The 26,119-nt window shown below is 37.5% G+C and overlaps 1 protein-coding gene across 9 annotated transcripts in view; it reads left to right on the forward strand.

Moving 5' to 3' along the window:
• LOC102861251 (calcium/calmodulin-dependent protein kinase type II subunit delta-like) overlaps nt 1–26,119 on the forward strand; it is a 413,849-nt gene that overhangs the window by 104,373 nt on the left and 283,357 nt on the right. For all 9 annotated transcript variants that reach the window (XM_006881073.1, XM_006881078.1, XM_006881072.1 and 6 more), the window contains exon 3: nt 18,739–18,798. In XM_006881073.1, coding sequence (XP_006881135.1) covers nt 18,739–18,798 — 60 coding nt within the window. The remainder of the gene's footprint in view (nt 1–18,738; nt 18,799–26,119) is intronic.

A 26,119-nucleotide genomic window follows, 5' to 3' on the forward strand; every position in this document is an offset into this window, starting at 1 on the left:
CTGGTTCTGTCTATAAGGTGTAGCTGTTCCAAGGTCAGCTCTATCTCATGTTGGCCCTCTGATTCTCTACTTTGGCTGTGGATACTGCTGCTTTAGGTCTAGCTGGCACAAGAACTTCTGGGCTTGAAGAATGTGATAGATTCTCTTGGTGCTTCTTTGTTGGCATGGAAGATCTAATTTGGCTCCTGGATCCCCTCAGTTAATTGTGAAACAAGCCAGTCTCCTTGAAGATTGGTGAGACTAGTCAGTCTCCTTGTGGATTGGTGAAAGTAGCCAATCTCGTTTTGAAAACTAAACAATCCCCTTGTGGATAGACTATCACATCTTGTTTACGTATTTCCAGCCCATCCATATGACAAAGTCTAATTCAAAGGCTAGGAAGGCCATTTTGATCAGTTAATTCCACACAGCATCTGAGAACTGGACAGTGAATAAAGACAGCAGAAGAATGACGTCTTTTAGCTGTTCTCCACTAAGGTATACAATGACAACATTGTTACACTTTGGTTTATTTAATAGTCAGTTAAAGAATATAATAAGTCAGGTGTAAATATCCATTAAGATTACTTACAAGGCAGAAAAACTCACTAAGATTAGAAAGTAACTTTAAACCCTGGCAGAGGCTCTGAGGAAAAGATCTGGCAATCTACTTCTGAAAAGATTAGATTCTAGAAAACCCTGTCGTATTGAACTGTTGTTCAAGTTACATTTGACTCACATAAATGGTACACGACAACAAAATTAGAAACTAAATGGTTTCTTTGACCACGTCCTTGTCACTTGACGGTAATGAAGATATATATTAAATGAATCTTTTTTAAAAGTCTCTATTTAGCTCTTTTATAGAAAAGAGAATATAGTTAACCAAAATATTCTTCCCCCTTTATTAAGAAGCTAAAGGTGATGCCTCTCTGGGGTTCAAACCCTTCAACCACTTTTAGTGAGAACAATGAATAATCTCTTGCCGTATGATTGACAGCCTTAGAGACCCAAGGAAATGTCAGCTGTGAGTCAGTTCGGACTCCAAGGCAATGATGACTGATTGGCCAAATTAATTGTGGTAGTTTTTCTGTAAAATGTTAGTTCTCTTCCATGATGCAGAAAAAAAAAAAAAACAATTGCTTTGAAGTGGAGAATCTGTGCCTCTGAGTAGACTCTGACTCATGACCCTTCATCAGGTTTCCTCTGTGGGAGGAGATGACCTCATGCATCTCCCTCCGATAGTATGGTGGGTTCAAACTGGCAAGCTTTCAGTAATCCACCCAACACTTAACCTGCGATGCTGAAAGTGGCAGAGTGGGATGCAAACTTGGGCCCTCTGATCCTGCATTCTGCCTTAATTCCTGTGAAGAATTTCTATGACGAGGATTGCACAGGATATAACAGGGTCCAGATCTATTGATCATGTTGTTGCCGTTATGTGCCGTCAAGTCGCTTGTGACTCATAGTGACCCTATGTACAGCAGCCCTAAACTCTGCTCTGTCCTGTGCCAATCACACCATCTCTGATACACCCATCCCGATTACCCCAGTCACTGAATCAATCCACCTCATAGAGGGCCTTCCCCTCCTGCACTGTCCTTCCACCCTCCCAAGCATGATGTCCCTTTCCAAGGACCGATCCCTCTTTACATGTCCAAAGTATGTTAGATGAAGCCTCAGAATCCTTGCCCCGAAGAAGCCGCCCAGTTTGACTCTTTCCAGGATGAATCTGTTTGTTTTCCTAGCAGTCCATGGTACTCTAAATACTCTTCTACAGCACCACAGCTCAAAGGCATCAATTCTCCTTCTATCCTTCTTAGTCATTGTCCAACTCTCTGATGCGTAACAAGTGATAGCAAAGACCATGGTCTATATCAGACACACCTTAGTCTCCAGAGATAACACCATTGCTCTTCAGTACTTTGAAGAGGTCCCTAACAGACTTTCCCATCGAAATACGTCTTTTAATTTTCTGGCTACTGTTGATCATAGAATCATTATAGGTCCTACTTCCCTCTATGGCGCCCAACAACAGCAACAACATGAAGTGTTTAATTTTTAAATATTGATTCCTAGATCCAGGGAAACAAACCTACTGAAATTCTTTATATAATTCATTAGAATTGGTTCTTTGGGGGAGGGAGACACACACAAAGTAAATTCTGGTTTTTCAAAATTGAGTGTTCAATTTGCCATATTTTAATCAGACAGAATAAAAAGTTAAGTAGGTAAATGACTCATTTCTCTTTCAATTATCATTTAAATCTCCATAGGTTTGGTTAAGCAATAAACTAATTGTATATCTACTCATGATTGTCTGTTCCTCATTTGTTTATAGTCCACTTGTTTCTATAATATTGATGAGCTCAGGATAAACCTGAGGTCAGAATTTTTTTTTGTCCCTCTTAGGAAAGTTTTTATATTTTTGGTGGTTAGTGAATGATCTTTTGGAACTAGCTTTGGCACTTACTATCTTTCCACTGAAAATGAACAATGCACAGTAGATCTCATTTTTCATTCTAACAGAAATATACATGATAGATGGAAGAAGGAGAGGAAAGAAATGAAACTTAGGGTTAAATATAGCTAGTGATAAAACAGAATGTTTGCTTCCATAAATATAATCAAAAGGGAGCTGAGAGGTACCTGGATCTTTTACTTAGTTTTTGTGAATGATTACAGGAAAATCACAAATTCTTTCTCTGCTTCGTTCTCTCTGACTCATAATTTAGAGTAATGTTCTTTGCAATCTACCTATCTCCCAGGGAGACTGTGAAGATTAATTAGCTCACAGCAGTCAGGTGCCCAGTGCTGCCCCAGAGAAAGGTGTTCCATAAATCAGAGCCATCATTAAGAGGCCTCTTCCCCTGTCTCTGGTCTCTGTGCAGGATGGCGTCATCACTCCCTTAACCTAATGGGAGTCATCTCATTCAGGCCAAAGACAGATTTCTCCATGATACAGAGATATTTGCTGTTCTTCCAGATCTGTGTGCTTAAGCAGATTTCCCTCTGCACAGGCCTTCAGCATTCTCTTATCTGTGAAAGTCACAGTATGTCATTCTTAGAGGAACCTATCTTAAAGTTTCTCCAGTTTGTCCTTTAGTTTCTGTTCCCCACCTGATGATACAGAACTATTAAAGTGTTATGAAGCTCCTGCCCTATTAAACTGTGGAAGATACAGAATTACATCACTAAGTTCTTCCTTTGGAGGAAGACCTGGCTGGCTGGAGGCAAGTCCAGTCAGCACAGCATGGAACCACAGTGGCAGTCAGCGAGCCCACCCGAGACCATGCCTCACCTGTGGCACTCACATCCAGTGGCTTAGTTGAGGACCAGTTTAGCTCAATACCAGACAGTTAGGATTGTCGGCAGTATTTACTCTCAAGCTCTCTACATGTCCAAAGGGCTATTGCTTTTGTACTGCACTTCATTTTCATCCTCTACCTAATCTTATTTTCTTGCCCCTCCTTTCACAAGATACTGATCTCTAGGAATATATCGCACTCTGCACTCCTTGCTCGGATCAGCTTCCATAGAACCTGTCAATAACTTAAACACAATGAGAACAAAAGGTTAATAAAAGGGAAATCATCAAGCCATAAACAAATAGACTTGCTTATCATGAGTTGAATTTAATATTCTCTGTTTTGTCAATTTGGATATCATATTTTCATATTAAAACAAAACATGCCGTGAAGGAAAAGTTCCACCACTGCTGTGTTTGTGATAGAGTTATATATATATTGGACATGAAGATGTTGATCCTTAAATGTGATTTCTGTTAATGACAAGTGTAGAAAGTTTTTACAAAATTCCAATTCTTGATCTCTGAATAAATCTTTAATTTTTTCAATATTTGGATAAAAACATTAGCTTTTCCCCAATATGTATTAGATATAGATACGTTTTAAAAAATTATTTTTCTTTTGTAATGATTTGCATACAAAATTCATATACATTGTGTTCCGTTTATATACATTTTGTTTCATACATTCTTCTATTCACATTATGTTTCATGTGATCATGCTCATACATTGTATTTTATAAAATTAATCACTTTCAACCCATGCCTGTTATTTAGCCTTTTTACATCTCCACCATATATTTCCTAATTCTTTCACCCTCTACCTCTACCCACCAAACCCTCTAACCTTGGGACCCCTCCCCCTGCCATTCGGAGTCCTCCTCTTCCATCCTCTCCCCCCTTTGGACTTTTATACTCATCTTATTAGTAATCATTTCATTTCCATAAGGACAATTACTGCACAGAGATAGATACTTTAATGAGTATTTTAACAAAGGGACACAGTGAGAAGTTTGTTATCCATGTAAATGAAATGTGCATGTAAAAGTTATTCAGTGAGTGTATATTTGTTGAGTACATTTTCATTAAATATCTAAAAAAATCTTTAGCTAGCCTTCCAATAAATTACTTTGAGAATCACAAACATTCCGTTTTCCTCCCCCCATCCTTTTCTTCTTTCTTTCCTTTTCCTTACCTAATGATTTGGATTTGGTTAGATTTGTCTAAATAAGCACTAGTTATCCCAACAGCTGTCCAGCTGTCATGAAATTGATCTCATTATAAAGAAAGCTGCATGCTGAGCATTTCTAAGAAATTAGATTTTACATTGTAATGGAGATCTGGTATTTCCTTGTGTGTGCTTTAATTTCCAGTTTGCATTTAAAACTAGGCCTTCTACATTTTAATGTTTTGGAATGACAGTTGTCAAACTTAATTGTAGTTTTTTAATCAAACTAATTGATTTTTCCCCATCCATGAGTTAAAGGATATGACTTTAGTATTTCACATTTACAACATCTGTTTATGAATTGTTGCTGGTATTTAAAAACACAGCAGAGAAATGGACACTCACTGTATGACAATTTTTATCTAGAGAAGAGCTATGACAAAAAAAAGAAAAGGAGTTGAGGACAGTCTAGAAATTGGTTAGGATTTTAGAGACAATAATCACATCAGTAGAAAAGAGGATGAAAGATTACATTTTGTGAGGTATGTGTGTCACCAAACCTAAACCCACTATCATCAAGATGATCCTACTGATAGTGACCCTTCATCAGGTTTCTAAGGGTATAAATCTTAGTGAGAGGAGACAAATATCTCACTGCCGACTACTTTTTGACTAGCAGGGTAATGTACTGCATATAATGTCTCCTAAGCACGTTCTCTGCGTGATTGTTGTTGAGATGTACCATCAAGTCAAAACTAACCCATAGCAGAGCCTCCAGCAGGGTTTCAGTGACAGTAAATGAAGATTCTTTCCACTGGACTGATGCAGCATCATGATGGATGGAGAAGAGATGCAAACTGTCAACAGCTTCATCTTGCTTGGATCCACAGTCCTTAGTATAAGCAGTCAGGAAATAAGGAGAAACATTGCACTGGGAAAACGCCAGTTTGAGGACTCAGGTGTGTCTGATTCAGGCCATAGTCTTTCCAATTACTATCTATGCATCTGAAACCTTGATAATAAATACGGATGACAGAAGAAGAATTGATGCCTTTGAGCTGTGGTGTTGGAGAAGAACACTGAACATCCCATGGATGGCCAAGACAATGAACAGATGTATCTTGGATAGGGTGCAGCCAGAGTGTTCTTTGGAGGCAAGAATGATGAGGCTTCACCTCACACACTTCGGACATATTGCAAGGAGGTGCTATTCCTTGGAAAGGGACATGATGAAGGGTAGGGGGTTGGCAAGTGAGGAGAAGGCCCTCAATCAAGGGGATTGACAAGATTACTGATGCAATGGTCTCTTGTGTATCAGGAAGTGTGAGGATGGTGCAGGATGGAACAGGGTTCAGATCTTTTGTTCATAGGGTCATTATGGGTCATGCTCGACTCAATGGCACTTAACAACAAGAACAACAACAACAAATTGCATAGGAGAAGATTTCCCATCTTTCTCCCTTGGAGAATCTGGGTGGTTTGAACCCAGTGCCTTTAGGTTGACAGTACACAATTGCTTTTGACTTTAACCTGTGTTTATACTGAAGTAATAAAGTAAATTACATTTATTATACTAAGCCCTTGAAAGTTTAATTACCTACTTAGCATTAACAACCTTCCATATTTCTTTGTGTGTGTGTTTTAAGTCTATCGTTTTGTCTTGAGATGTTTGCAACTCTTAATGCAGTGCCGACAATACCCCCATAATGGCTTTCCTTAAATGGAATATGTTCCAGGGATAAAATAAAACCAAGACATAGTACATTCTGTTATTTACTTTAAAAGAAGTATAAAACCCAATGAAAACTAAGTCTATGCTGTGAGAAGTCAGGATATGACTGCTCAGTGGGTTGTGGGGACAGGGAGGCTGAGGAGACTTGTGAGTTCTGGTACTGTGCTCGCTTAGTCTGAGCATTAATTACAAGAATGCATTCATTTTATGAAACATCATTGCATAATGCGCCTTATGACATATGCAGTTTTAATTTTTATACTTTATTATGAGGTAGATGATTGAAAATATACCAAGCCAGGGAAATGTGCAAGGTGTACTTTTTCCTTCACCTAGACCTTTAAGAATCACAGAACTAAAGATAGAATCATGCAAAGAGAAAATATTTTCCTCTGTGTCACTGACTTCAGGAGGAGCAGTATATGTTGAAAGACTGCAGAGGCTTGGAACTATTTTATGTTTCTAAGGCTTATATTTGACAAGTGAGGAAACTGATGTCCAACGAGATTAAGTTACATAGGTAAACACCAGCACGGTTGAAGTGTGCTGTGATCCTCCTGCCTCTTCTGCTCCAGCTCTCTTCATTGTAGGGCAGGACGGGCCTCACAAAATATCTCCTTCACAAGAGAATTATTTACCAACAAGGGCATGTATGCTAACATGTTTTAGGAAGATATCTAATGACAACTCATACGGAAAGGCTTCTTTTAAAAAAAATCTTTCATTTCATAATAATTTTCATATTCTCTCATGCAGGTGTTCCATAGCTATTTGGAAAACAGTTTTGACTAATCTTTGATCTTTAAAATGCTACTAGATAATCTGTATTGTGAATGGAAATGATATCATTCAAAATAGGCATTGACATCTTGACTCCTTGTATCCATATGCTCTGGAAGTAATCCTGACTGGGAATAAGCTTGCTATGTTATGTGAATGGAGCCATATCAGTGCAGGGTATGCCCTCGCTCTCATCCTGTCTCAGTGATACAAAGAGAATCATAGATACAAAGGCACACAGGCACATCTTCCAAGTGGAAGACAGATGCCACCTGGAAATTGCCAAGGCACTCAGAAACATGAGGGTGAGACTTTAGTACATTGAATTTTCAAATGTGAAAATATTAATCAATAAAGAATAGTTCACGTCCTTCGCCATTTTGAAAGGTATGGTTATTATCAGAGGAATACTGGTGGCATAGTGTATGTATAATGTGTCAGGCTGTTAGCTGAAATCTTAGTAGTTCAAGTCCACTAGTGGCTCTGTGAGAGAAAAGATGGACATCTCCTTCTGCAAGAAGTATAACTTCAAAAAGCCAATGGAGAGTCACTTTGAGCAGAATTGATTCAATGGCAGTGACTTTTTGGTTTGGTTATGAATATCCACATCATATATGGATAGGTGCATCTGATTCAGACCATAGTCTTTCTGATCACTTGTTACACATCTGAGAGCTGAACACTGAATAAAGGTGACAGAAAAAGAATTGATGCCTTTGAGCTGTGGTGTTGGAGAAAAGCACTGAACTTCCCATGGATGGCCAAGAGAACAAAAAGATATGTCTTGGAGAGGTGCAGCCCGAATGCTCTTTGGAGGCAAGAATGAGGAGGCTTTGCCTCACATTGTTTGTGCATGTTGCAAGGAGGAGCTATTCCTTGGAGAAGAACTTGATGCTGGGAAGGGTAGAGCGTTGGCGAAGGAGAGGAAGAACCTCAACTAGGTGGATTGACACAGTGACTGCTGCGATGGGTTTTTCTGTGTCAGAAAGTGTGAGGATAGCATAGAATAGAGCAGGTTTCAGACCTTTTGTTCATAGGGTTGCTGTGAGTCCTACTCAATTCACAGCACTTAACAACAGTATCCATATCATAATATGTTACTTTGTCTTTCAGAGCATATATTATTGTCCTTGTATCTGATGAATTATATATATATATATAAAGATACAGTATCTTCAACTTGTAGTATCTTCATAGAATAGAGAAGAATAAGTGTCATTTGTCATGAGTTTCATCTTTTTTTGGCTATTCTTCCTGGCTAAGCCTGTGTCAGAGGTCAGTTTTACCCTTTTATTTTTAACTTAGTGACCACTTTACTCTAACTGATAATTTATGACAAATGAAATATATGTATGGATTATTATTAAATAATTTATAAAATATGAATGCGTTCTGGTCACTTAAAGGAAAAGTTGATTTATATGCCACAAAGTATTAAATATTGAAGTAGCACTTTTATATCTGGAATCCAAACAATGACTTATCTTCTGGGTTTTGTTTTCACTAGAAGTGTGGTTTCAGATTAATAGAGCTAGAAGTGTATGCAATTTCAAGAGTTCTCTTTAAGGAAAGACAGCACAATTAAATACACAAAACATGGTTTGGATGAAGATAATCACATGAAATTACATATTTTAAGAAGATTAAAAATACTGGGAAGAAAGCAAAAAATGAACTCCTCTTGTTTTCCTCTCTTCCTTTATATACATTCTTGTAGTGCAGTCTCTATTTCAAGTTCATAGTCTGACACTTCTGGGATGTTGCATCATTCTGTGGCAGACCTGGATGGAGGTGCATGCATTTCTGCAAACATGCCTTCATTGAGATGAAAAGCAATAACAATCACATAGCATATAGAGAGGACATTGAGTACAGTAAATACGTTTTCTTAAGCCTTACCTAAATGTATTTTCAGTTCAACTTCCTTTTATCTAAACCTTAAAAAAAAAAAGTTGGAGGTCATTCCAATGTCATCCAACCGAAGGGAAAATATAATGAAAGGGAAAATGGAGAGAAAAGAAAGTAACTGATAGCTAGTACAGTATCTTATGTTAGAAAATTTTATGAAGGCATATGATTGTGTGTATTTATTGTGAGGCCTGTCTGGGGCCTCCTGTGCATATCAGAGATCCTGAAGCTTGAGCTTCCGGAGCTTCATGGCTGACCTGGAGCTCATTCACAGAAAAGTGAATGACTGAAATTTCAGATACTTAGAGAAGGCATAAAAGTCTATGTTTTATGTATTTCTTTTCTCCATTCTTTTGTGTTAGTATCCAAAGTCATTATTTTATATCTATTTTTAATGTGTTAATATTCAACGATATAAGAAAAGTATCCTGGGGAAACTCAAGTATACACATATTTAATACTTTTCACCCTTTGGATAAGCTGGACATACTTAAAGCTTATGAAAAAATAATTTAAGAATAGCAAAATCCCCAAAGTAAATGCTTTCTTGGGTTACTAGGCAACTGCCTGTAAAAATCATTTGGGGATCTGGAAAAAATGGTAAAGTGGGGATTGTATTTATCTTTAGTTTGTCTTGTTTCCGTTTTGGGTCCTTTTAGTCTCTAGGTAGTCAAAGTTTGAAAGATTGTAATGAAAAGTGTCTTGAGTGACTTGAGTCTTTTATTCCTCAACACAAAAATGGAATTGTGTGGCAAGTTGTTCCATTCTCACAAGTAAAACTGCGCTTAGGAGAGACTGCTTTGTAGATTAAATGGTGGAAACCAGGAGAGTTTAATGATACTTAAAATTTACCTCATTGCCGCTCTATAGCAGTATTCATTTCATATGAATTAAATTATTGATTTACAGTTACAGTAAGGACAGGCCATGTTCTTTGAAAGCACTTGTTATGCATCAGAGTGTTGGACAATGACTAGGGAGGATAGAAGGAGAATTGATGCCTTTGAGCTGTGGTGCTGGAGAAGAGTATTGAAGTTACCATGGACTGCCAAGAAAACAAACAGAGTCATCCTGGAGAGGGTTAAAGCAGGCTACTCTTCGGAGGCAAGGATGCTGGGGCTTCGTCTGACATACTTTGCACATATTTTAAGGAGGGACAGGTCCCTGGAGAGGGACATCTTGCTCGGGAGGGTGGAGGGACAGCGCAGGAGGGGAAGACCTTCTATGACGTGGACTGATTCAGTGACTGGGGTAATCAGGTTGGGTGTATAGGAGACAGTGCAATTGGCACAGGATAGAGCAGGGTTTAGGGCTGTTGTAACTAGGGTCGCTATGAGTCACAGCAACTCGACGGCACATAACAACAACAACAACAGCAAAAAATGGAAATATCTTTAAGTTTTCAATATATCAACTAATAACACCATCCTGTTGTTGTTGCTGTTGTTGCTGTGTACTGTTGAGTTGGAACCAAACCATATCTGAACCTTTGGTGGATTTTCAGAGGCAGCTAATCATATAGGAGGAGATGGATTATATGTGAGTTATTTATGTGAGCACATTATATATTAAAAACAAAAACTTCTTTGATACATCCCTTTACCCTTCATGTGCAAATCCTGCTCTGTACTCATTCTTGTTACCACTGCCTTCCTCCCTCCCCTCTCATTCTTATGGTTCCTAAATTGCCACTCTTGATGGAATTATTTGATGACACTAACAATAGAATTCACTGCCCTAGGATGTGCGGCGAGAGAGGTAACTATATTAGCAGAATGATAGACTCAGAGTCAGGCAAAGGCATCCTGATGAGAGGAAGACAGAAACATAGAGACGTTGAGAATTGACGAGAAGAGCTAATATATGTACTTCTAATGCTGATCAAGGGCATAAGCAAGATTTCCTACTCGTGTCCTCTCTTTAATCTAGGAAATTTGTACTCCAGAAACAATCTTCTTTTCAACATTATGATCTTGTTGTAAACAACTATGTTTCTGTTTCTTCTCACAAGGGATAACCATTCCATTTAAATTTCCCTTAGAGCTGATAAACATTGACTAAGAGTCCCTTCTTTATAATTTTGGTAGTATCATTTATTGAATACTTACTATGCTATGTTCCTGACACAGTGCATTGGAGCTTTGTATGTATATCCTCTAACTCTTGTGACATGGCTGCTTTATGCCCGTTTTACAGATGATGCTTTTGAGAACATGAACACATTGGACACTCAGATATTAGCATGTTGCAGGATCGACAATATTTGACTCTCTGATGTACTTCTCTCTGAAACCTGAGACCCTTCATCACTCGTGTTTCTCTGTATCTTTTATTATATGCCATCAAGACAACCCCATGAGACAGAGTAGAATTTCTCCAAAGGTTTTTCTTGACTTTCATCTTTACAGGAACAGATTTCCAGGTCATTCTTTTATGGAGTTTCTGAAATGACCAACTTTTTGGTTTGCTTAGGTTGCTTAAGTAGCTAGGAAATCTATACTTTTGCCCATTTGAGAAATTATTTTTCGTTTATTTTTGGACAACTTAAAATTGTCTGGCTTCTATCTATTTCCTAATTTCCAAACTCTAGCTATTAAAGCAGGGATCCATGTAACAAATTCTAGCTTAGTTGTCTACTACTAGTTATCTAGCAACTTGTTGTTGTTGTTGTTATGTGCCGTCAAGTCGTTTCTGACTCATAGCGACCCTAGGCACAACAGCCCTAAACCCTGCTCTATCCTGCGCCAACCGTACTGCCTCTGACACACCCATCCCGATTACCCCAGTCACCGAATCAATCCATCTCATAGAGAGTCTTCCCCTCCTGCGCTGTCCCTCAACCCTCCCAAGCATGATGTCCCTCTCCAAGGACCCGTCCCTCCTGGCAACATGTCCAAAGTATGTCAGACGAAGCCCCAGAATCCTTGCCTCCAAGGAGTAGCTTGGTTTAATCCTCTCCAAGACAAATCCGTTTGTTTTCCTGGCAGTCCAGGGTACATTCAGTGCCCTTCTCCAGCACCACAGCTCAAAAGCATCCACTCTCCTTCTGTCCTCCCTAGTCATTGTCCAACTCTCTGATGCCAGTGTGGCTTTCACTAACAGAAATTTATTTTCTCAAAGTTTAGGAGGCTAGAAGTACAAATGCAATGTCAGAAGGCCTCTTTTGAGCACCTACTTTTGTTCAGTCTTTTTGTATTTTGCCATTTATCTCACTGTCTCTTCTTGTTAGCTTACTTTTAGGCTCTTATATCTCAAATGTGATTGACTCAAGAAAGATACTTTATTAATCTTATCTAACTAACATAATAAAGACAATCAATCTCCAATTGGAATTATGGTCAAAGGTGTTTGGATTTATAGCTTATGTTTAGTGTACATAATTCAGCACATAACAAGTATATAAAAATAAAATCTGTTTTCATCAAGTTGATACCAACTCATAAGAATCCTACAGGATAGAATGGAACTGTCCTATAGGGTTTCCAAGACTGTAATCTCTACTGAAGCGGACTAAGACATAGTTCTGTGGAGTTGCTGGTGAGTTCAGATAATTGACCTGTTAGTTAATAGTTGAGCATTTTAACGTCTGTGCTACCAGGGCTCAATCTTGAGACTGTGGTTTCTTGGAAAACTAGCACATATAGGGGAGGGGAGAAGGATAGTTTAGTTGTGTTTTCTTAATTCTCTAAAAGCCATAGAAGTGTGATTTACTTGCCCTCAAAAATAGATAGATCTGAAATGCTGATTTCCAACTGGAATAGAAGGTAAAGAAGAACCAAAGATATAAGAGCAGAGAATGTAGCAGCTGATGCTGGTAAGCAGAAAGAACTGTTGGACAAGAATTACCTCTGTAATCTCTATATAAGATTAGAGGAGAGGATCTGCTTGGATGGGGAGGGAGAGCTGTGTGTGTGAGTGTGTGTGTGCATAACTGACTTATTGTGCCAGAAGTTTGTAACTGACCTTATATAGCAGAAAGGCAAACACTGCTCAAACCACCAGTTAATATTGCCACTTCCAAGAAATGCACCACTGGTGGTATAGGGAGTTGTGCTGATAATCCTAAAACAATGCCTATCTGGTGGTTCAAATCCAGTAACTCAACAGAAGAAAGATTTGCAATCTTCTGTGAGATTTGCAGCTGCAGAAATCCAATGGATGGTCAACTATGAATTGGTTGTGACTTGTTGATCTCAAAACAGAGAGATTCCAAGAAGATGCTTGACAAGGAAGGGCGAAAAGCAGAGGGGAAATAGTTGAGAAATCTGAGTGCTACAGCAGACTTTTTTTTTATTATTAATACTAAAAATGAAGAAATTGAGATTGTTCACAGCTTTAGTTTGCTTGGCTCCATCCACAGTCAACACTCTTGGCACCAGTAACCAGGAAATTAAAAGGCATATTTTCATGGGAAAGTTGGCTCGTAGGGACCTCTCCAAAGTACTGAAGAGCAATAGTGTCTCTCTGGAGACTAAGGTGTGTCTGATACAGGCCATGGTCTTTGCTATAATTTGTTATGCATCAGAGACTTGGACAATGACCAAGAAGGATAGAAGGAGAATTGATGCCTTTGAGCTGTGGTGCTGGAGAAGAGTATTGAGAATACCATGGACTGCTAGGAAAACAAACAGATTTGTCCTGGAAAGGGTTAAACCGGGTGGCTCCTTGGAGGCAAGGATTCTGAGGCTCCGTCTAACATACTTTGGACATGTTGTAAGGAGAGAGCGGTCCTTAGAGAAGGCATCATGCTTGGGAGGGTGGAGGGCCAGCACAGGAGAGGAAGGCCCCTTATGAGGTGGATTGATTCAGTGACTGGGTAATTGGGATGGGTGTATCAGAGACAGTGCAATTGGCACAGGATAGAGCAGGGTTTAGGGTTGTTGTACATAGGGTCGCTATGAGTCGCAAGCGACTCGACGGCACATAACAACAACAACAATAGGAAGACTATAAGGGGCTAGTTATGTATATAATAAAACAGACAAACCAATCAAGAGAAATCACAGATTTACATATAAGAGAGTTAGTAGTTTGATGTTTGTTAAGTTTGTGGGATAAATAGTAGTACTTTAAAGATGTTTGTTGATAAAACTAATTTCCTGATGTCACTAGGTAAATTAATTGTAGCTTTATGTAGTTTCAATGATCATTCTTCTGAATTGTGAAAGTAGTTAAATTTTTTTTTTTTGGCCATCAATACTATTTAGCACTAAAATTAGAACCTCATTTGGAGTAATAGTTAAGGATTTAGTTTGTTAAGTCTGAATTTATAAAATATTTTAAAGCTGAGAAGAATTAAATACTTTTCCTCAAAATTCTCCAACATCATTTTGAAATCTCAAGGTCTCTATATCAAGTAATTCTATTTTCCACTGACTCCATATCAAAACTGGATAATGTATTTATAAGGCTATGTACACATGGCATGGTATACTTCAACCGCGTATAGCTACCAGACTATGCCTTATCAAGCCTAATCAGATTATAGCCTGAAGGCTTGTACAGTGTTTTTTATTCACAAATTTCATGGACTTGAGCATCAAAGGAAGAATAAAACCAATCTCTTATTGCAAGCACTTTAATAAATATTAAATGATAAGTGTAAAATGAAGCTGATTCTACACTAGCTTCAGGGAATGTGAGTAATAAAAACCTTCAAATGATGTTAAACAGCGTGTCTTCTCTTTCATAATCTGTGAGGGCCTCTCATTCTTGTAGTTAGTTGTGAGAGCAGGGAATGACGTGGTCAGATGTATGATTTTTGTTGCTAATTGATTTAAAGCAAAGGAAATTTTAGATGTAAAACAGGCTTGTCTTTTTAGTGGGATAGATATGGAAATGTGCTCGTGGTAATAATCAGTGCTTAGTCATTCCTCCTCACCTACCTGTTCCCTCTAAAAAAAATGAGGTTTTGAACTTAATGTTGGATGTGAAGCTCACCAGATGAAATGTATTTCCATTATTGTTGAATCTTGGTTTTAATGAGAACTTGAGTTTTGTATCATCATGCTTGGTATGTCAAAACATGCCCCAGTAGCACCTTGCAGAATATGATTCATAGGTGCTCACGAAGTGACTGTATAGAAGAAAAAGTAAAAAGCAAAGCCGCTTATCCAAGAGAAAGCTTATGAAAGCATCGGCACTGCCATTTTAAAGTCACCTGTGGCAGGCAAACCTGAAGATCATGCCTTCTGCCTTTGTGTAAGCCTTTGAAGTAGGTTGGCCATTTATGGTCTTCTAATGGATGGTATATGGCAAACATTACAGGTTGTCACATCATAAGGCAGTGACTTCCAGCTTGTTTGCAGATTCTTTACCTCGTTAATTAAAATAATAATAATAATAATAAATAGTAATAATTCTTTGGCTAGGTTGGCTCAGGATAGAAAGGCATTTAGGACTCTTGTACATAGGGTCTTTATGAGTTGTAAGCTACCCGATGACACATAAAAACAACAACAAATGCTTTAAGTCTGAGAAGTAAGTACCTGAAGTAAGTACCAATGAACAGTCAGTGAGGAATCCTTAGCTCAGTAGCCCTTGAGGTACTGAAATTCTGCAAACCAGTATGTAAGCTTAGAAGAATTTCCTTTCCCCATCGACACTTTAGATGAGGTTTCAGCCTTAGTGAACGCCTTGATTGCAACCGTGTGAAAGACTGTGAAGCAAAGGGAACAGCTAGGCTTTACATAACTTCCTGACACATAGAAACTGTAAGATAATGAATCAGTATTATTTCAGCTGCATGGTATTTGTTACACAGAAAAAGAAAGCTAATTCATATGCTATAAAACTTCCCTAATTGTGTTCATTACCATGGGTGGAACTTTATAGCACTTTCTGGTAATAGAAGTTTTTGCCTTCTTGACTTTCTTAACATAGTTTTGTGTGTATCAGGTGATGTGTGTGTGTATATCAGGTGATATGTGTGTGTGTGTAACTCACTGACATTAAGTTGTTGTTGTGTACTGTTGATTCTGAATTGATCCATAGCTGACTCTCCAGCAGGTTTTCAGAGGGAGTTAATTGGATAGGAGGTAATTGCCCATCATTTTATCCCCGTGGAGAAGTTGATGTATTCCATCATGTGCCTTTGGGATAGAACAGTGTTTAGGGTCGCTATGAGTGGCAAGCGACTCGATATCACATAACAACAGCAAAAACAACACAACAGCAACAACCACCTTTGGGATTGCAGTGCACCTTTTTAACCACTAGGCCACCAGCGCTCCTTAACATCAAATTACGTTCAGTTCAAAACAGTCTGTCAAAGCAGTGTTTCTGATTTCTGGTATTCTAAATCATAACCCAAGGAGACTGCTTATTTTCCCCCTGAACTTCTGATAGATTTGAGTCACCAGAGACTCTCAGCCTTTTGGTTAAGAATGTAAACCCCCAAAGGCTAAGTAAGGGGTTATGATGCTAGAACTGCTTGCAAATATGTGTATGGTGTGTGTGTGTGTGTGTGTGTGTGTGTGTGTGTGTGTGTGTGTTGGCATAGTGATTAAAGTAGATTCAGCCACCACCACCTGAAATATTCACCATTTGAACACACTCACTGGTCCCATTGGAGAAATGCCTGGTGGTCTTCTTCCATAAAGATTACAGACAAGAAAATGTTAGGAGATATTTCTCCTCTGTCACTATTGGTAAGAATAGACTTGACAACATCATTGGTACCACCGGAAGCAGGAGATGTATTACATTGGGCAAGCCTGTTGTTAGGGACTTCTCCAAAATACTAAAGAGCAATGATGTTTGTTTGGAGACTACGGTGTGCTTGATTCAGGTCATGGTCTCTTCACTCACCTGCTTTGCTTCAAAGAGCTGGATAAGGAATAAGACTGACAGAAGAATGGATTCCTTTGAGTTGTGGATCTGGAGAAGAGTACTGTCAATAGAACAAACAGATGTCTTGGAAAAGGGCAGCCACATGCTCTCTCAGACAAAGTTGGTGAAGCATCATATTTCATACTTTGGGCATATAGCTAATTGAAGCTATTTTTTTTAAAGACCATCATACTTGGAAAGATAGAGGGTCAGCGAAGGGTAGGAAGACCTCCAGTAGGATGGATTGATGTGCTGATTTCAGCAATGGGCTCTAGTGTGTCAAAGGTGATGAGGATGGTACAGGATAGATCTGTTGTTCATAGGGTCACTAAGAGTTAGACTCGACTCAGTGGCACCTAACACAACAACATGCATGGATGTATCAATCATACGATTGTGTGTGTGTGTGTGTGTGTGTGTGTGTGTGTGTACACATGTACATATGTGTAATTTTTGCATATATCTTTACGTGAGTATTTATTTTTTAATAAGAGTAGCTTTATAATATGTATTGAGGATGATGGGATTAGAAAGATACATTTTCAAAACCTGTTTTAACCATTTGTACTTAGTTATATACTACTAAATAAGAATATTTCCAATACTGCATAAGTCCATAATGTAATAATAGATCAAGATGGGAGTAGTGGGAGGAGCAGGAGTAAAATGAATAGAGAAGGCACATTGCATTAGAATGAGTGAAAGGACAGTCTGAAAGGAATGGATAACTAGAAACTATATGTCTGATAATTAATAACCTGGAACAGGACAAAGGGAATTGGAGTAGGGAGCAAAGTGAGCATGAATGAGTGAATGAAACAAATTTCTTTGTTAACTTTCACTAAAATATATAAAAAAACGAAAAACATATTAGGACCTGTTAAAAAAGCTTGTGTTTTGAAAAATTTACACTTGTTTGAAGTGTGTATAATATTAGATAATGCCAAGGTCAGAGTCTGGTAGATGCAGCCCAGTGTTATCAAATGATTTGTTAAAACTCTATTTGTCTTTGAGTTGTTAATGCCACTATTTGTGCATAAAATGTTTTTCTTCCTAAATTGGGAAAAAAGTATACTATACTCAGAAAAACCTTGTTCATAGTATACATTTGTGGTTGTTAAACTGTGTAGACACATGGAATCTCCCAAAGCCTTTTTTGATAGTTGCGATTTCAAAATTGTCTCCTTAATAAGACTGAGACATTCTCTGCTTTTCTTATTGTGCTGACATTTCAGTTAATTAAGTGCAGAAAATGATGGATTAAATTGCTTGAGCCTTAGCACAAACCAAGACAGTGGTATAGATATTTCTCAGCACCACGTGCTGATAGAAATGAAAGAAAGCCCCTTTCACTTAAGACTGATGAAGTGATGAAGTTGTATTTTAGTCAGTCTTGACCTTTGATTATGTTTCTTAGTATTCTGTAGATTGGAATGAGTAGTACACACCAAATGCTTCTGCTTCGTGCCAACATAATCAATCTTTCTGTAACTAAATTGGGTTAGGGCATTCCAGTGGCTTAGTGGTAAGGAGTTGTGCTGCCAGTGTAAATGCATGACGTTCAAATCCACCAGCTACTTAGTCCATAGGAGAAAGATGTACAGTCCTCTTTCATATCAATAACTGTCCTGAAAACCCACCAGAGGGTCAGCTATGAGTTGATTCTGACTCAAAGGTACATAACACCACCACCAACAAACTGGATTATTTAAGCTGTCATAACACTGTTTGTTTTCAGATTCTTTTGTTTTATACCGTTTGGAATGCTTCCCACTAGCTCAGGTTTAAATTCAGCTATTTTCTGTGCCTTTTAAGCATTGTTAAGCAGTGACCCAATGACACATAATTAGATTGTTGAACTATGTTATGATCACCAAATTAAAAAAAAAATCAAAATAACTTCTCAAAAAATAAATGATAGGGTAAGTTAATGTAAAGCTTTAAACATTGCAATTTTTGTATGTTGTTTATTATGTTTTATTCTTTTTAGCCAAATGTTGTGATTAAATTTTCCATTTGGTTTTGTTTTAACAGATCACCAGAAATTGGAAAGAGAAGCTAGAATCTGCCGTCTTTTGAAGCACCCAAATATTGGTGAGGAATGTTTTTAGTGTGCTCTTAGTGTTAATTTAGCAATCTGGACCACTTGTAACTATTGACAAAGGTTACTAATACCTGGTCATTGTTGGCATTTAAAGGCTTTGTTGCTTTTGTTTTTTTATATGTGTGTTCAATATCTTCAAAACCAGTTTGGAAAACAAAAACTATCATCATGACTTTAACTTATTACCAAGGCATTTATATTTATTAAAGATATTAAAAATTATTGTGTTAATTGGATCCAAAGTACATATTTCTTTCTTTTGCTAAAAGTTGAGTGCCCACCAACCAGTAGAGATATTGAATATAATTTAAAGAGTAAAAGCATTAAATTTAATAATTATTGCTTATCTTCTTTTCCCTTTCTTTGAACTAAATACCGTGCAATTCTTTTAGATTAGTTGAGAGTCATTAGAAAAGTCACACAACTCTTTATATCTCTGTTGCCCAATGTAAAAAATGGAAATGACAGTCCTTAGCCTAATTCAGAGTGGTTGTTAAAGTAAAATGGAAGCAAGTCTAAATTTTTAAAAAATACATTTTTTTAATGACATCAGTTCTATGCATCTTAGCAACTTGAACAATATTATTAATTGAATAATGCCTTTATATGTTTTTAGAAGTTGTTAAGCTGATAATTATGAAGTTTGTGAAGAAATTACTTTTCACCTATCCTAAAAAGAGTTTTACAGTATTAATCTTTTTTAAAAAGCTATTAAGATCATTTTATAACATTATTTCTCATAGATTATTAATAAGATACTAATTTTCAGTTATTTTGCAGAGTAAGCAATGTATGAATAAAATGAAAGAAGGGAAAAAGAAGCAGAAAAAAATTATAAACTAGATTCAATGATATTGGTTTAGATTATATTAAAAAAAATGTTGTTACCTCAGCTTTCTCAGTTTTGAATTTTTCCTGTCAGTTTAAGTATTTCTAATCCAGAAGTTGTGAAAAAAAGAGAAGATGATATAACTGAGTTTGTAAAATTTCTCACTAAACAGGTTTGTAGTTCAAGGCAGGAAAGGCATAAGAGCTTTTCTTTTTATATATGTGCTGGTTCAGTTTCTCTTCCTGCCTTTTTTTTTTTTTAATTTTATGCTGTGTTACACATGTTAGATTCTTAAGTGAATGAATAGACACAAGTATGTCTCAAATTTTAACAGACTAATAGGTGTCTAAGAGAAATCTACCTCTGCATGAATCTGCCTCTACAAATGTTTCAACATGATAGCATTTTGTGAGGTCTGTTATTGGCTAAAGAGAATTTTAAGAATACCACGCACTATGACACGGAATTTGGGAGCAGGAGTGGCATTCATTTCCTAAATAAAATGCCTCTAGAAACTCCATGAACCTTGATAAACATCGATAGTTGTAGAGGGGCTTCAAGCCTTTTGTTCATCGGGTAGATGTGAGTTGTGCTTAACAAGAAAGCAATCAACAACAACATGAAACAGAGAGGACTTTTCTAGTTTCTATTTAAGAAAGAATGAAATAATTGGAGAATAGTCCAGTCTTTCCATGGGTGGTGGTGAGAGTAAGTTTGTTGTTATTTGTATGTGTTTTTATTTTTGTCTCTTTTGGGAGACAAAAAAAACACACCCCAAATGACCTTCTAAAGACAAGAGCTAAAAATCAGAACAAGTTTCATTTTGACCCCTGCCCCCTATGCAGAATACCCTCAGCAGAGAAAATGAAAACTCATTTACTGGGGAAGGTTTGAAAAGTTTTGTGATGAAGAGGGAGATGGAAATGATACAATAGAGAATTTTACTGTAGAATGCCTTTGTATAGTTAGGAAGACACAACAGGTAAACATCATTTTGTTATTGTCTTCTTTCATTCAGGATCAGTCTGACATCACAAATAACATCCCTTGCTCTCAGTCCACTGCCAAATCTAGGTTGAATTTCTGGCAGTTCCTGTACGTGTACTGCTGCAGAGTGCTTGAGGCTCTAGGGAAGAAAAACCTTGTGATTTACTTTTGTAAAGATTATATCAAAGAAATCCCTGTTGGAGAGTAGGCAGTTCTAATCTGTCACATGGCGTAACTGTGACTCAATAGCACCCAACAGTAACAACAAAAAATTTTCACAGACTAAAATTGACAGTGATATTTGTTCATTTTTAAACATTTTAAGTAATGTCTTAATTAATCGTTATATTTTGTACCTCCTTTCTATTTTGTTTGTCCTGTTGATATAGTGCAGGGGGCTGTCAACCAGTTCAGATTGGCAAGCTGTTCTGCAGAAGGATGGACAGTCTCCTTTCAGATAAATTTACAGCCTTGCATCATTAGGAGTTAGAATAGACTCAAGGTGGTGGGTTTTGGTTATTTTGCTTGGAGTGCTCTTACATGTTTCTCAGTCTGTAAGAAATCAAGCCAGTTACACTGTATGTGTAAACTTAAACTCAATAATTGTTATTGTTGATATGTGCTATCGAGTAGCCTGCTACTCATTGCAATCCTATGTACATTAGCTATGAACCCTGCCCTATCCTGAGCCAATCTCATAGTCTCTGACAGAGCTAATCCCATTTTTTCAGGCACTGAGTCAATCCATTTTATATGAGGTCTTCCTCTACTGTGCTGTTTCTTCATTCTTCAAGCATGATGTTCATTTCCAAGGACTGGTCCCTCTGGGCCACATGCTGTAAATATGTGAGAGAGAGCCTCACAATCCTTGACTCCAGGGAGCAGCCTGGTTTCACCCTTTCCAGACAGACGTCTTTGTCCCCCTTACAGTCCATGGTATGTTTAACACTCTTCTCCAGCACCTCAACTCAAGGCATTGATCCTTCTTCTGTCATCCTTAGTTATTATCCAACTCTTGGATGCATAGCAAGTAATTGTGAAGACCATGGTCTATGTATCTTAGTCTAAAGACTGACATCATTGCTCTTCAGTACTCTAGAGAGGCTCCTTACAGAAGACTTTCTCAATGTAATTTGTCTTTTGATTTCCTGACTGCTGCAGCAAACACCTTATGTCCTCTTCAGGTTCAGCAAGCAAGGATGTGTCATCTGCATAGCACAAGTTGTTGATAAGTCTTCCTCCAATCTTGATGCCACATTCCTCCTTATCAAGTCCAGCCTCCAGAATGATCTGTTCTGTATATTGATTGAAAAGATGTGGAAATAAGATGCATCCTTGATACATACCTTTCCTAATCCTAAACCATACAGTGTTTCCTTGCTCTGTTCTGACTACTGCTTCCTGGTCCAAGTATAGGTTTCACATGAACACAATCAAGTATCCTGGGATTCCTGTTCTTCTCCAGGTTAGCCACAATTTGTTGTGATCCACACAGTCAAATACCTTTGCATAGTCAATGAAACACAGATAGACATTCCTCTGGTACTCTCTACTTTCACTCAAGATCCATCTAACATTGGCTGTGATGTCCCTAGTGCCACGGCCTCTTCTAAATCAGCCTGCACAACTGGCAAGTTCTCCGCTAATGTAGTGTTCCGGTTGTTTCTGAATAATCTTCAGCAGCATCTTGTTTGCATGTAATATTATAAGTGATAATTTCCACATCCTGTTGGGTCATCTTTTTTTTAACAGTAATAATTACAGATCTCTTGTAGTCATTTGATCAGGTAGTTGTCTTATATATGCCTGGAAGTTACTTATTAAGTAATTAAACTGCCTTCAAATGTCATTAATTACAATATTCCAACTTTTTGTTTTGTTTTGTTTTTTTATTTACAAAATTCAGGTACAATATTTCAGTTCTTGAACCGTTTGAAAGAAAAAGGGCACCTAGGAAAAAGGAACATGGATATTATAGTAAATGTTATCTGCTGTGAAAACAAATTAAGTTACAAATTATAGGCAAGTATCATTTTCAGTGACTTGAGAAACTCAAAGGTATTCCAAGAGAATGACACAGTTTTTCTCTATTACCTCTTTCGTTATTTTTATTAATAAGTATAATTACATAAGATGAAGCACATTTTATTGCTGAACTACTTTCTATAGTGATTGTGCGACAGATAAAAGATAATTTAACACTATTCAGTGGTAAAAAGCAAAATATTCAGTTTATTGTTCACTATTTGATTTCATCTCACCTCTTTATCATGATGATTTGGTGGGACGGCTACATTACTTTTTAGAAGGTATCACTGGCTGCAGAGTTAATTTTCCTCTTGTTAAAAAAATGTGAAACACCTGAGAAACACATCAGAGAAATGATTTTTTTTTCTAGCAAAAATAAATTTAAAGAAGTCTCTTTGGAGCTTCTTCTGGGGGGCTCCCTCCCACTTTTGTTCAGAGAATATGGTCCCATTGAACTATCTTTTATAGTTTTTAGCTGAAAATTAACAAAGACTTTTTACATACAAATTATTTATTTAGTGGAAAGTTACGATATAAGAATTGTAGACTCAAGATAATATTTTAAATTATTTTTTGTTGGCATGTTTGTATTGAAGAGACTTCCTTTGTTTTTGGTTCCTTTGTCACTCAGTTATTTGCACCAATTACATTGGAAAAATTATGGCACTAAACTTTATCAGAAGTGTTTAAATTTAGAGTTCAACTTAGGATATCTTAAATCTGTCCTTATATAATTGAATTGTTTCTTGTGATTTACCCTATATTATTTCATTCCCACCTTGACTTATCGTCATTAAGTTGAAGATAGAGTCTGAACAGAGTATTCTTAAGAGAATTGTGGACAATCTGCTCTCATGTGGTTGACAGCATTGAAAACCACTGGAGAGTCAGCTGTGAGTTAATTCTGACTGTACAGCAATGAGTGAGTGACTAATTATATGGACCAGTGCTGTTCTGTGCTCGCTATGTGTATAGTTGTAGTGATTTCTACTCACTGACTCTTTAGGACAGAATAGAGAAATCCACAGAGTTTTCAAATTGTAGTCCTTAGGGAAACTGACTGCTATCTTTTTCCTGTGGAGCAGCTGGTTGCTTTGAAACAGACTTTTTTCTTTGTTAAGCTATTGAGCTCTTAACAGCTGAACTACCAGAGTGCTTTAGGTGCATTAAGTCTCTTGATCCTCCTAACAAGCAAATGCTGTTCTTATCCAATAATTTCATACTTATAAGATCCCAAACCCAGAAGACTGCACAATTGAAGCAATTACTATTTTTAGTAAGTGACATCACTGATAACCAGTACTACCTATGCACTGTGGTATCACAAGCCATTGTCTTCAACAATACACCATATTTCCCTTAGTTGCTGTGTAGCAATAGGTTAGTGCATTAGGAGCAGAAAACAGGAAAATGTCACTGTCCCAAAACAGAAAGCAGAGAAAGAACCCATCGCCCAGCCCCATGGTGCCTCTAGAGCCGCACCAGCAGCAAGAGGTTCATTTACTCATTGTTGACTCACAAACTTTACTCACAGTTGTGGTACAAAGAGTGAGATTTATTTGACAAATAGGTTGTAGAGTAGTAAAAGTAGAGGATATCTCATAATATAAATCCAGTGTTAGTTCAGCAGTCATGAACCAGATTAACAGCAAACCATAATTCTTTAGTTAGTAAAAGACTTATTTTCAGTTTGACAGTAAAATCCAAATCATCCAGTAAGGTTTGCCTCAGAGCTGTTATAAGTCAGTTTCTCCTTCAAGCATTTACCAAGAACAGCAGAAGCTTTTCTTGTGGCTTTTGTCTTAGGGCTCCTTTGGTTACACTGCCATGTTGTTGTTGTTGTTGTTATGTGCCATTGAGTCGTTTGCGACTCAGTGACCCTATGTACAACAGCCCTAAACCATGCTCTATCCTGTGCCGGTCTCATTGCCTCTGACACACCCATCCCAAAAATGATTAGAACAGTACATCAGCAGAGAACTGCCAGAAGTCCAGACTGGGTTTAGAAGGGGTCGTGGTACTAGGGCTATTGTAGCTGATTTTAGATGGATTTTCACTGAAAGCAGAGAATACACTGCCATAGTTTCTCTAAATCTATGCCACAGGCCACCACCATCATCAGCATCCCACCATCAAGATCTCGCTCTTAACAGGGTCTTGCTCAAGTCTCCTTGCTGTTTAGTGTGAGAAGCAGTCTCTCTCTCTTATCCTACTCCCACAGCTGTTGATGATTTGCAAGACCATGCCTTTGCAGCTAATGTGCCTGGAGGCAACATGGAAATAAGGTAATAATAAAAAATCTACATTTAAGCTAACACTGGAGTTAGTAACCACACTCTTTACTAAATATAAATAAACTAATCTTAAAATTTTATGTAGTTTGATTAATGTAATGGAAGATTAAGAGCTTTGATTGAGAATATTGTTTCATAGGGGACATAAGATGTTGGTGTTTTCCCCTAAATCATTTAAACAGGTTATTTATATAATGAAAAATTTTTATTTCAAGCTAAGTGAGTATGACTGAAGTAAAACTGAAAAGTCTTCTCAAGAGTTGAGTGATAAAGAGGAATAATTAGCTCATGAAATAGTTTTTTTTTAAATTTCTTGTAAATAATTTAGAACAGTGACTCTTATTACCTCTTTTTGAATCCTGGACTGCTTTTCAACAGCCTGTGAGTTCCATGTCTTTATGAAATTGCATATTTGTACATAATTTTTACATAGTTTAGCATTTAACATATGATTTTCTCCCGGTAAACTCAAAATATGGCCTGTTGGGTCATAGGCTTCATCTTCAAGCAAAATAAAGCAAATTTCTGTTCATGAAATAGAGTAAAATGTGCTGTTACAGGCAACTCTTGTTTTAGCCTTGTATTGTAGTTCATATAAAATCTTTGCATGAGTCTATCCATTTGGACTTTCTTTTGTTAAAGCACACATGTTTGAATAGAATATAAACAGAATGTGGACGGGAGACCCTATACAGTTACTTGGGAATTTAACCACCAACAGTACTGATTTGCCCCTCAGTGGATCGTTACATTTTGTTGATGTTGTTGTAATTTGCATGCCACTGAGTTGCCTAGCACTCGTAGCAGACCTATGTACAATATCCCTGAATTTTGCTCTATCCTGAGCCAGTTTCACTGACTCTGACACACCTATTACCATTACCCCAGTTACTATGGTCAGTCCCTCTCATCCGGGGTTTTTCTCTCCTGCACTGTTGCTCTTCCCTTCCAAGCATGATATCCTTCTCCAAGAACTGGTTCTTCCTGGCCATATGCACAAAGCATGTGAGATGGAGCTTCAAATCCTAGCCTCCAAAGAGAAACTTGGTTTCTTCCTCTCCAATGTAGACCTGTTTGTTCTCTTGGCGGTCCATAGTATGTTCAACACTCTACTTGAGCACAACTCAAAGCATTGATTCTTCTTCTGTCCTCTTTATTCTTTGTCTAGCTCTC

Source organism: Elephantulus edwardii, unplaced genomic scaffold (genome assembly GCF_000299155.1).
Source record: "Elephantulus edwardii isolate Elephantulus edwardi_28Jun2011 unplaced genomic scaffold, EleEdw1.0 scaffold00012, whole genome shotgun sequence".
Classification (NCBI taxonomy): domain Eukaryota; kingdom Metazoa; phylum Chordata; class Mammalia; order Macroscelidea; family Macroscelididae; genus Elephantulus; species Elephantulus edwardii.